This window comes from Manacus vitellinus, unplaced genomic scaffold, assembly GCF_001715985.3.
Source record: "Manacus vitellinus isolate BGI_N305 unplaced genomic scaffold, ASM171598v3 ctg7180002438316_pilon, whole genome shotgun sequence".
Taxonomy (NCBI): domain Eukaryota; kingdom Metazoa; phylum Chordata; class Aves; order Passeriformes; family Pipridae; genus Manacus; species Manacus vitellinus.
Window position 1 is genome coordinate 1 of NW_021938758.1, and position 12,480 is coordinate 12,480.

General features: G+C 49.3%; 2 protein-coding genes across 3 annotated transcripts; both read left to right on the plus strand.

Annotated features, from left to right (window-relative positions):
• Positions 1-137: 137 nt before the first annotated feature.
• On the plus strand, positions 138-10,153 carry DNAJC27 (DnaJ heat shock protein family (Hsp40) member C27; the record flags this gene model as incomplete). Its single annotated transcript, XM_029959244.1, has 4 exons — positions 138-314; positions 5,650-5,772; positions 7,926-8,086; positions 9,862-10,153. Coding segments are annotated over 4 exons (594 nt in total), but the record flags the coding sequence as incomplete, so codon positions are not given.
• Positions 10,147-11,903, plus strand: LOC108639684. 2 transcript variants are annotated; one of them, XM_018072770.3, is made up of 3 exons: positions 10,147-10,346; positions 10,758-11,101; positions 11,311-11,903. In XM_018072770.3, exons 2-3 carry the CDS (start codon positions 10,758-10,760, stop codon positions 11,888-11,890), a joined length of 924 nt encoding a protein of 307 aa, XP_017928259.1. In that variant the 5' UTR covers positions 10,147-10,346; the 3' UTR covers positions 11,891-11,903. The 2 variants fall into 2 exon arrangements, with proteins under 2 accessions (XP_017928259.1, XP_017928258.1); XM_018072769.2 differs by having other exon boundaries at positions 10,147-11,101.
• The last annotated feature ends 577 nt before the right edge of the window (positions 11,904-12,480 follow it).

Genomic DNA, 12,480 nt, shown 5'->3' on the forward strand with positions numbered 1-12,480 from the left:
GGGCCAGCCACAGCTTCTCCGGGAATTCCAGCCCAGCCCCTCCCCACCCTCCCAGCCGGGAATCCCTTCCCAATTTCCCCCCCAAATCCCCCCTTTCCCACTGGGATCCCTTCCCTGTGTCCCATTCCCGGGATCCCTCATTCCCGCAGGTCCGGAACGAGTTCTACAAGGACACCCAGGGCGTCCTCCTGGTCTACGACGTGGGATCCAAGGAATCCTTCGACTCCCTGGATTCCTGGCTGGCCGAGATGAAGCAGGAGCTGGGACCCCACGGGAACATGGAAAACGTCGTCTTCGTCGTCTGCGCCAACAAGGTGGGAATTCCGGAGCTTCCCGGCGTTCCCGGCGGGAGCTCCGGCGCGTGGGAAGGGCGGGAAGCGGGGCCGGGTTGAAGGGAGGGTGTTCTGGGAGAGGGGGGTGAGGGATAACAGGGATTTGGGAATGTTTGTGAGGGAAAACAGGGATTTTGGAAAAGTTTATGAGGAACGAGGGGGATTTGGGAATGTGGTTTGTAGGGAATTCATTCCAGGAGAAGTGTGTGAGGAACAAGGGGGATTTTGGGAATGTTTGTGAGGGGAAACAGGGTTTTGGGAATGTTTAGTGAGGGACAAGAGAGATTTGGGAATGTTTGTGAGGGAGAAGAGGGATTTGGGAATGTGGTTTGTAGGGAATTCATTCCAAGAAAAGTGTGTGAGGAACAAGAGGGATTTGGGAATGGTTGTGAGGAACAAGAGGGATTTTGGGAATGTTTGTGAGGCAAAATAGGGATTTGGGAATGTTTGTGAGGAAAAAGGGGGATTTGGGAATGTTTGTGAGGAAAAACGGGGATTTGGGAATGTTGGTGTGGAACCACAATGATTTGGGAATGTTTGTGAGGGAAAGGAGGGATTTGGGAATGTTTGTGAGGAACAAGAGGGATTTTGGGAAAGTTTGTGAGGGAAAACAGGGATTTGGGAATGTTTGTGAGGGAAAACAGGGATTTGGGAATGTTTGTGAGGGAAAACAAAGATTTGGGAATGTTTGTGAGGAACAAGAGGGATTTTGGGAATGTTTTTGAGGAACAAAAGGGATTTTGGGAATGTTTGTGAGGAACAAGAGGGATTTGGGAATGTTTGTGAGGAAAAAGGGGGATTTGGGAATGTTTGTGAGGAAAAAGGGGGATTTTGGGAATGTTTGTGAGGAAAGACGGGGATTTGGGAATGTTTGTGAGGGAAAACAGGGATTTGGGAATGTTGGTGTGGAACCACAATGATTTGGGAATGTTTGTGAGGGAAAGGAGGGATTTGGGAATGTTTGTGAGGGACAACAAGGATTTGGGAATGTTTGTGAGGAAAAACAGGGATTTGGGAATGTTTGTGAGGAACAAGAAGGATTTGGGAATGTTTGTGAGGGAAGACAGGGAATTTGGGAATGTTTGTGAGGGAAAACAGGGATTTGGGAATGTTTGTGAGGGACAAGAGGAATTTGGGAATGTTTGTGAGGGACAAGAGGAATTTGGGAATGTTTGTGAGGAACAAGAGGGATTTGGGAATGTTTGTGAGGAACAAGAGGGATTTGGGAATGTTTGTGAGGGAAAACAGGGATTTGGGAATGTTTGTGAGGAACAAGGGGGATTTGGGAATGTTTGTGAGAAGCAAAAGGAATTTGGGAATGTTTGTGAGAGAAAACAGGGATTTGGGAATGTTTGTGAGGAACAAGAGGGATTTGGGAATGTTTGTGAGGAACGAGAGGTATTTTGGGAATGTTTGTGTGGAACAAGAGGGATTTTGGGAATGTTTGTGAGGAACAAGAGGGATTTGGGAATGTTTGTGAGGGAAAACGGATTTGGGAATGTTTGTGTGGAACAAGAGGGATTTGGGAATGTTTGTGAGGGACAAGAGGGATTTTGGGAATATGGTTTGTAGGGAATTAATTCTAAGAAAAGTGTGTGAGGGAAAATACGGATTTGGGAATGTTTGTGAGGGAAAACAGGGATTTGGGAATGTTTGTGAGCAACAGGGATTTGGGAATGTTTGTGAGGAAAAAGGGGGATTTGGGAATGTTTGTGAGGAAAAACGGGGATTTGGGAATGTTGGTGTGGAACCACAATGATTTGGGAATGTTTGTGAGGGAAAGGAGGGATTTGGGAATGTTTGTGAGGAACAAGAGGGATTTGGGAATGTTTGTGAGGGACAAGAGGAATTTGGGAATGTTTGTGAGGGACAAGAGGGATTGTGGGAATGTTTGTGAGGGAAAAACAGGGATTTGGGAATGTTTGTGAGAAGCAAAAGGAATTTGGGAATGTTTGTGAGAGAAAACAGGGATTTGGGAATGTTTGTGAGGAACAAGAGGGATTTGGGAATGTTTGTGAGGATCAACAGGGATTTGGGAATGTTTGAGAGGAAAAACAGAGATTTGGAATGTTTGTGAGGAAAACAGGGATTTGGGAATGTGGTTTGTAGGGAATTCATTCCAGGAGAAGTGTGTGAGGAACAAGGGGAATTTTGGGAATGTTTGTGAGGGAAAACCGGGATTTGGGAATGTTTGTGAGGAACAAGAGGGATTTGGGAATGTTTGTGAGGGAAAACAGGGATTTGGGAATGTTTGTGAGGAAAAATAAGGATTTTGGGAATGTTTGTGAGGGACAAGAGGGATTTTGGGAATGTTTGTGAGGAACAAAAGGGGTTTTGGGAATGTTTGTGAGGGACAAGACGGATTTGGGAATGTTTGTGAGGAAGAAGAGGGATTTTGGGAATGTTTGTGAGGGAAAACAGGAATTTGGAAATGTTTGGGAGGAACAAGAGGGATTTGGGAATGTTTAGTGAGGAACAAGAAGGATTTGGGAATGTGTATGAGGGAAGACAGGGAATTTGGGAATGTTTGTGAGGAACAAGAGGGATTTGGGAATGTTTGTGAGGAAAAAGGGGGATTTGGGAATGTTTGTGAGGAAAAAGGGGGATTTTGGGAATGTTTGTGAGGGAAAACAGGGATTTGGGAATGTTGGTGTGGAACCACAATGATTTGGGAATGTTTGTGAGGGAAAGGAGGGATTTGGGAATGTTTGTGAGGGACAACAAGGATTTGGGAATGTTTGTGAGGAAAAACAGGGATTTGGGAATGTTTGTGAGGAACAAGAAGGATTTGGGAATGTTTGTGAGGGAAGACAGGGAATTTGGGAATGTTTGTGAGGGAAAACAGGGATTTGGGAATGTTTGTGAGGGACAAGAGGAATTTGGGAATGTTTGTGAGGGACAAGAGGAATTTGGGAATGTTTGTGAGGAACAAGAGGGATTTGGGAATGTTTGTGAGGAACAAGAGGGATTTGGGAATGTTTGTGAGGGAAAAACAGGGATTTGGGAATGTTTGTGAGGAACAAGGGGGATTTGGGAATGTTTGTGAGAAGCAAAAGGAATTTGGGAATGTTTGTGAGAGAAAACAGGGATTTGGGAATGTTTGTGAGGAACAAGAGGGATTTTGGGAATGTTTGTGAGGAACAAGAGGGATTTTGGGAATGTTTGTGTGGAACAAGAGGGATTTTGGGAATGTTTGTGAGGAACAAGAGGGATTTGGGAATGTTTGTGAGGGAAAACGGATTTGGGAATGTTTGTGTGGAACAAGAGGGATTTGGGAATGTTTGTGAGGAAAAAGGGGGATTTTGGGAATGTTTGTGAGGAAAGACGGGGATTTGGGAATGTTTGTGAGGGAAAACAGGGATTTGGGAATGTTGGTGTGGAACCACAATGATTTTGGAATGTTTGTGAGGGAAAGGAGGGATTTGGGGAATGTTTGTGAGCGACAAGAGGGATTTGGGAATGTTTGTGAGGGAAAACAGGGATTTGGGAATGTTTGTGAGGAACAAAAGGGATTTTGGGAATATGGTTTGTAGGGAATTCATTCCAGGAGAAGTGTGTGAGGAACAAGGGGAATTTTGGGAATGTTTGTAAGGAACAACAATGATTTGGGAATGTTTTTGAGGAATAAGAGGGATGTGGGAATGTTTGTGAGGAACGAGGGGGATTTGGGAATGTGGTTTTCGGGAATTCATTCCAGGAGAAGTGTGTGAGAAACAAGGAGGATTTTGGGAATGTTAGTGAGGGAAAACAGGGATTTTGGGATTGTTTGTGAGGGACAAGAGGGATTTGGGAATGTTTGTGAGGAAAAACAGGGATTTGGGAATGTTTGAGAGGAAAAACAGAGATTTGGGAATGTTTGCGAGGAACAAGAGGGATTTTGGGAATGTTTGCGAGGAACAAGAGGGATTTTGGGAATGTTTGTGAGGAAAAACAGGGATTTGGGAATGTTTGTGAAGAACAAGAAGGGTTTGGGAATGTTTGTGAGGGAAAACAGGGATTTGGGAATGTTTGTGAGAAGTAAGAGGGATTTGGGAATGTTTGTGAGGAACAAGAGGGATTTTGGGAATGTGTGTGAGGAAAAAGAGGGATTTGGGAATGTTTATGAGGAACAAGAGAGATTTGGGAATATGGTTTGTAGGGAATTCATTCCAGGAGAAGTGTGTGAGGAACAAGGGGAATTTTGGGAATGTTTGTGAGGAACAAGAGGGATTTTGGGAATGTTTGTGAGGAATGAGAAGGATTTGGGAATGTGTATGAGGGAAAACAGGGATTTTGGGAATGTTTGTGAGGGAAAACAGGGATTTGGGAATGTTTGTGAGGAACAAAAGGGATTTTGGGAATGTTTGTGAGGAACAAGAGGGATTTTGGGAATGTTTGTGAGGGAAAGTGGGATTTGGGAATGTTTGTGAGGAACAAGAGGGATTTTGGGAATGTTTGTGAGGAACAACAGGGATTTGGGAATGTCTGAGGAACAAGAGGGATTTTGGAATGTTTGTGAGGAACAACAGGGATTTGGGAATGTTTGTGAGGAAAAACAAGGATTTGGGAATGTTTGTGAGGGAAAACAGAGATTTGGGAATGTTTGTGAGGAACAAGAGGGATTTTGGGAATATGGTTTGTAGGGAATTAATTCTAAGAAAAGTGTGTGAGGGAAAACAGGGATTTGGGAATGTTTGTGAGGGAAAACAGGGATTTGGGAATGTTTGTGAGCAACAGGGATTTGGGAATGTTTGTGAGGAACAAGAGGGATTTGGGAATGTTTGTGAGGGACAAGAGGGATTTGGGAATGTTTGTGAGGAACAAGATGAATTTTGGGAATGTTTGTGAGGAAAAACAGGGATTTTGGGAATATTTGTGAGGAATAAGAGGGATTTGGGAATGTTTGTGAGGAATAAGAGGGATTTGGGAATGTTTGTGAGGAAAAACAGGGATTTGGGAATGTTTATGAGGAATAAGAGGGATTTGGGAATGTTTGTGAGGAACAAGATGAATTTTGGGAATGTTTGTGAGGAACAAGATGAATTTTGGGAATGTTTGTGAGGAACAAGATGAATTTTGGGAATGTTTGTGAGGAACAAGATGAATTTTGGGAATGTTTGTGAGGAACAAGAGGGATTTGGGAATGTTTGTGAGGAACAAGATGAATTTTGGGAATGTTTGTGAGGAACAAGATGAATTTTGGGAATGTTTGTGAGGAATAAGAGGGATTTGGGAATGTTTGTGAGGAACAAGATGAATTTTGGGAATGTTTGTGAGGGAAAACAAGAGGATTCCTTGCCCGGAGCCGCGTTTCCCAGGGGTTTTTCCCGGGCCCCAGGTGGACTCGGGGAAGCTGCGGAGCGTGGACGAGAGCGAGGGCCGGCTCTGGGCCGAGAGCCGCGGGTTCCTCTACTTCGAGACCTCGGCACAGACCGGAGAGGGCATCTCCGAGATGTTCCAGGTGGGAGAGCGGGAATGGGAATGGGAATGGGAATGGGAATGGGAATGGGAATGGCCTGGAGAGCAGGGAATAGCTGGTGGTCCTCATCCAGAGGGTGGAACAGCTCCAAAGGGAATGGTGATGGATCCAAGGAGCTGGACAAGCTTGGATATCAGGGAATAGGGAATATTCCTCATCCAGAGGTGTTGGAGCAGCTCCAAAGGGAATGGTGATGGATCCAAGGAGCTGGAATAGCCAATATTCCTCATCCAGAGGTGTTGGAGCAGCTCCAGAGGGAATGGTGATGGATCCAAGGAGCTGGACAAGCTTGGATATCAGGGAATAGGGAATATTCCTCATCCAGAGGGGGTGGAACAGCTCCAGAGGGAATGGCCATGGATCCAAGGAGCTGGACAAGCTTGGATATCAGGGAATAGGGAATATCCCTCATCCAGAGGTGTTGGATCAGATCCAAAGGGAATGGTGATGGATCCAAGGAGCTGGAATAGCCAATATTCCTCATCCAGAGGTGTTGGAGCAGCTCCAGAGGGAATGGCCATGGATCCAAGGAGCTGGACAAGCTTGGATATCAGGGAATAGGGAATATTCCTCATCCAGAGGTGTTGGAGCAGCTCCAAAGGGAATGGTGATGGATCCAAGGAGTTGGAATAGCCAATATTCCTCATCCAGAGGGTGGTTATGGATCCAGAGGGTGGCCATGAGGAGGATGAGCTTGGATATCAGGGAATAGGGAATATTCCTCATCCAGAGGCGTTGGAGCAGCTCCAAAGGGAATGGCCATGGATCCAAGGAGCTGGAATAGCCAATATTCCTCATCCAGAGGGTGGAACAGCTCCAGAGGGAATGGCCATGGATCCAAGGAGCTGGACAAGCTTGGATATCAGGGAATAGGGAATATTCCTCATCCAGAGGTGTTGGAGCAGCTCCAAAGGGAATGGTCATGGATCCAAGGAGCTGGAATAGTCAATATTCCTCATCCTGAGGTGTTGGAGCAGCTCCAGAGGGAATGGTGATGGATCCAAGGAGCTGGACAAGCTTGGATATCAGGGAATAGGGAATATTCCTCATCCAGAGGGGGTGGAACAGCTCCAAAGGGAATGGTGATGGATCCAAGGAGCTGGAATAGGGAATATTCCTCATCCAGAGGCGTTGGAAGAGCTCCAGAGGGAATGGCCATGGATCCAAGGAGCTGGACAAGCTTGGATATCAGGGAATAGGGAATATTCCTCATCCAGAGGGGGTGGATCAGATCCAAAGGGAATGGTGATGGATCCAAGGAGCTGGAATAGGGAATATTCCTCATCCAGAGGGTGGAGCAGCTCCAAAGGGGATGGTGATGGATCCAAGGAGCTGTACAAGGTTGGATATCAGGGAATAGGGAATATTCCTCATCCTGAGGTGTTGGATCAGATCCAAAGGGAATGGTCATGGATCCAAGGCCGCCGGAGCTCAGGGAGTGTTTGGGAATGTTGGGAATGCTGGGAATGTTGGGATGTCTGGGCAGGGCCAGGGGTGGAACTCCGGGATCCTTGTGGGTCCTTCCAGCTCTGGAGATTCCAGAATTCCAGGGGTTGAACTGGACATTCCCTAATCCCCGGGGTTGAACTGGATATTCCCTAATTCCAAGGCTTCAACTGGACATTCCCTAATTCCAGGGGTTGAACTGGATATTCCCTGATCCCAATGGTTGAACTGGACATTCCCTAATCCCAGGGGTTGAACTGGACATTCCCTAATCCCCGGGGTCGAACTGTATATTCCCTAATTCCCAAACTTGAACTGGACATTCCCTAATCCCAGGGATTGAACCAGATATTCCCTACTTCCAAGGCTTCAACTGGACATTCCCTAATTCCAAAACTTGAACTGGACATTCCCTAATCCCAGAGGTTGAACTGGACATTCCCAAATCCCAAACCTCGCCCCTGGAAGATCCTCCCACCTCCCACCATTCCCTAAATCCCGAGGTTTGCCCTGGACGATCCTTCCCCGCTCCCACATCCCCCAATTCCCCGACCCCGAAGGGACCCGAGGGATCCTTTGGGATCCCTTCCCGGTATCCAGGATCCATAATTCCCAGGATCCATAATTCCCAGGATCCAGAATTCCCAGGATCCACAATTCCCAGGATCCACAATTCCCTGCCTCCGTAGACTTTCTACTCGGCCATCGTCGACCTGTGCGACAACGGCGGGAAGCGCCCGAATTCCGGCGCCGGCATCGGCTTCACCCGGGAACAGGCGGATGCCATCCGGAGGATCCGGAACAGCAAGGACAGCTGGGACATGCTGGGAGTCAAACCCGGAGCCACCAGGTGAGGGAAAGCCGGGAATTCCTTGGGAATGGTTGGGAATATCCATCCCGGCCTGGTGATGCTGAGAGGGAATGGCGGATGTGGGATCCTTAGGGATGGGTGAGGTTGGAAAATCCCGGTGGGATCATGGAGTTCAAGCATTCCCAGCACTGCCGAGGCCACCCTGGATCCGTGTCCCCAAGGGCCACATCCACAGGGATTGGAGATCCCTCCGGGAATGGCGACTCCAGCCCTGCCCTGGGAAGTTCATTCCAGTGCCTGACAGCCCTTTCCATGTGGGAATTGTTCCCAATATCCCACCTGCCCCTCCCCTGGCCCAGCTGGAGGTCGTTCCCTCTCCTCCTGTCCCTCGTTCCCTGGGAATTGGGGACCTCCTGGAACTTCCTTCCAGGGAATTTTGGAGAGCTGGGACAGTCCCATAGGATGGCACAGGATCCTGGGAATGCTGGGAATGCTGGCTCTGCCCGCGCTCTCCGGAGATTCCCGAATTCCAGGTGTAGCCTTTGTGGGCACGGCCCCCGTCCCGTGTGGTTCGTGCAATTGAATTTATTAATTTCTTAATTTATTAATTAATATCAAATCCTTAAGAACAGCGAGAGCTTAGATGGCCAATTCAAACCGTGAGACGTCGTAAACACGTGACCTCCTCAACCAATCGCATTTGAGCACTTGACTGAGCACGCGCGACAGAGTCCGGAAACAGTCCGGAAGTACTACAGCGCCCAGAATGCCTTGCGGCACTTCCGGTCTTAGGCATTGCTAAACCGGAAGTGGAACTCCGTGAGCCTCGCGGGTTATTCCGGCTCGGGAGATTCCAGAATTCCAGGGTTTTTTCTGGATATTCCCTAATCCCTCCCGTCCCGTTCCCTAGGGATGAGGAGAACAGGGCGTAGCGGAAGCTGGGAATGCTGGCTTTGCCCGCGCTCTCGGGAGATTCCCGAATTCCAGGTGTAGCCTTTGTGGGCACGGCCCCCGTCCCGTGTGGTTCGTGCAACTGAATTTATTAATTTCTTAATTTGTTAATTAATATCAAATCATTAAGAACAGCGAGAGCTTAGATGGCCAATTCAAACCGTGAGACGTCGTAAACACGTGACCTCCTCAACCAATCCCATTCGAGCACTTTACTGAGCACGCGCCACAGAGTCCGGAAGAACCACAATGCCCAGGATGCCTTGCGTCACTTCCGGTCTCAGACCTCGCTAAACCGGAAGTTGGACTCCGTGAGCCTGGAGGGTCTTTCCGGCTCGAGAGATTCCAAAATTCCAGGGTTTACGCTGGATATTCCCTAATCCTTCCTGTCCCGTTCCCCAGGGATGAGGTGAACAGGGCGTAGCGGAAGCTGAGAATGCTGGCTCTGCCCGCGCTCTCGGGAGATTCCCGAATTCCGGGTGTAGCCTTTGTGGGCACGGCCCCCGTCTCGTGCGGTTCGTGCAACTGAATTAATTTATTTATGAATTTTTAAATTAATTAGAATCAAATTTGTTAAGAACAGCGAGAGCTTAGATGGCCAATTCAAACCGTGAGACGTCATAAACACGTGACCTCCTCAGCCAATCCCATTCGAGCACTTTACTGAGCACGCGCAACAGAGTCCGGAAGCAGTCCGGGAATACTACAGCCCCCAGAATGCCTTGCGGTACTTCCGGTCTTAGACCTCACTAAACCGGAAGTGGAGCTCCGTGATCTTCGAGGGTGTTTCTGGCTCGGGAGATTCCAGAATTCCAGGGTTTTTTTCTGGATATTCCCTAATCCCTCCCGTCCCGTTCCCTTAGGGATGAGGTGAACAAGGCGTACCGGAAGCTGGCCGTGCTCCTGCATCCCGACAAATGCGTGGCTCCCGGCAGCGAGGACGCCTTCAAGGCCGTGGTGAACGCCCGGACCGCGCTCCTCAAGAACCTCAAGTAGGGGGAAGAAAAAAAAACTGGGAAAAAACATTCCAATATTCCCGCCCGGACCGCGCTCCTCAAGAACCTCTAGTAGGGAGAAGGAAGAAAAAAAAAAACCGGGAAAACATTCCCACCTTTTTCTCCCGGTGGGAGGGGAGGGAATGCCGCTGCCTCCTCTCCTTCCGGACAATCCCGTGGGATCGGGAATGCCGCTGCCTCCTCTCCTTCCGGACAATCCCGTGGGATCGGAGCCAGGCAGAGAGGAGGGATCGGGATTGGTGGGATGGGGTGGGAGAGGGATCCTGGAGCATCCCTGGATCCTGGCTCCGGGGGTGTAAACACTGGGATCAGGGACATTCCCACCTTCCCAGGTGTTAGGGATGGGATGGGAAGGAGCCACTTGGAGCAGGAACATTCCCACCTTCCTGGATGTTTGGGATGGGAATGCTGAGGATGCTCCAGGTGGGGTTGATGCAAACACTGGGAAGAGGGAAATTCCCAATTCCTGGATGTTTGGGATGGGATGGGAAGGACCCACTGGAAGCTGGAACATTCCCACCTTCCCAGATGTTTGGGATGGGATGGGAAGAGAAGATGGATCCCAGAGCATCCCTGTATCCCTGGCTCCAGGGGTGTAAACACTGGGAAGAGGGATCCTGGAGCATCCTTGGATCCTGGCTCCAGGTGTGTAAACACTGGGAAGAGGGAAATTCCCAATTCCTGGAAGTTTGGGATGAGCTGGGAAGCAACCACTGGGATCAGAGACATTCCCACCTTCCCAGATGTTTGGGATGTGCTGGGAAGGAGCCACTGGGATCAGGGACATTCCCACCTTCCCGGCCGTGTCATTCCCAACCATAACCTGGAATATTCCCCTTCCTGCATCCAGAGGGACGAGGAATCCCCGGGATTCCATTCCCGGGTTATCCCGGCCCTTGGGAGCGACACAGACCCCCCTGGGAATGTTCATTATCCCGGGAAAAGCCTCTTTGGGAACGTCATTCCCGCTTTTCCCGAGCCGGGATTGGGCTCCCATCCCTCTTGGAATGCGGATTTCCTGCCGATATTCGGGAATTTTTTCCCTCTTGGGCACCTTTTTCCCCTCAAAATCATGGATTAATCCCAGATTTTTTTGGGGAATGGGATCCTTTCGCTCGTCCTTTGGTTTCTGGGAAGAAGGAATAACTTTTCCAGCTGGGAAGAGCCTTTTCCCTCCTCTAGTTCGGGAATATCCCGAGGGAATTGTCGCTTCCCAAATTTTAACATCGACACAAATCCCGTTTTCCCTTGGAATTAACTCCCCTTTTCCCTCTCAAAATCATGGATTAATCCCAGATTTTCCTTGGGAATGGGATCCTTTCGCTCTTCCCTTGTTTTCTGGGAAGAAGGAATAACTGGGAAGAGCCTTTTCCCTCCTCTAGTTCGGGAATATCCCAAGGGAATTGTCGCTTCCCAAAGGTTCGGATCTACACAAATCCCATTTTCCATTGGAATTAACTCCCCTTTTCCCTCTCCCAGTTGGATAAAAGCACGGATTGGGATCCGCCAGGGCTTGGAATTCCGGTGGGATCTCCTTCCCGCCCAATTCCCTGGAAAACTCCCCCCCTTATCCTTAATTCTGGCTCCGGAATTCCCTTTTCCCTTCCCCCTTTTTCCCCCCGGAGGAAGGCGGATGATCCCGTTTTCCAGGTACTGCAATTCCCGGAATTCCGAGATTTCCCAGCCTTGGGAATGGTTTGGAGGCTTCTCCCGTTCCTGCTGCTTCTCCTGGGAATTTTGGGGGGGTTTCCTGGGAATTTTGGGGGGTTCTCCGGCCTTTTTCCCGGCTCGTTTGGAGCTGATCCCGCACTTTTCTCTTCCCGGGATTCCCGAGGGTGGGGGTGGATTTTCCTCCATTAAATCCCGTTGGGAATAACGGGAGAGCCCTGGGATGTGTCCGTGGTTTCATTCCCACTCCCGGGTTGGAGCTGGAAAAGGGGGAGGGGGAAATTCAGGAGCTGGGAAAGGGGTTGGAGCAGCCCCGGGGGTGGGAATGTGGGATCGGGAATTCCAGAGGCTTGGGATGGGATGGGAATGTGGGATCCAGGATTCCAGAGGATTGGGATGGGAATGTGGGATCTGGAATTCCAGAGGATTGGGATGGGATGGGAATGTGGGATCGGGAATTCCAGAGGCTTGAGATCAGGGATTCCATAGGCTTGGGATGGGAATGTGGGATCCGGGATTCCAGAGGCTTGGGATGGGATGGGAATGTGGGATCAGGGATTCCAGAGGCTTGGGATGGGACGGGAATGTGGCATCTGGAATTCCAGAGGCTTGAGATCAGGAATTCCAGAGGCTTGGGATGGGAATGTGGGATCCGGGATTCCAGAGGCTTGGGATGGATGGGAATGTGGTGGAGCCTGGATGGGATCTGGGATTCCAGAGGTTTGGGATCAGGAATTCCAGAGGCTTGGGATGGGAATGTGGGATCTGGAATTCCAGAGGCTTGGAATGGGAATGTGG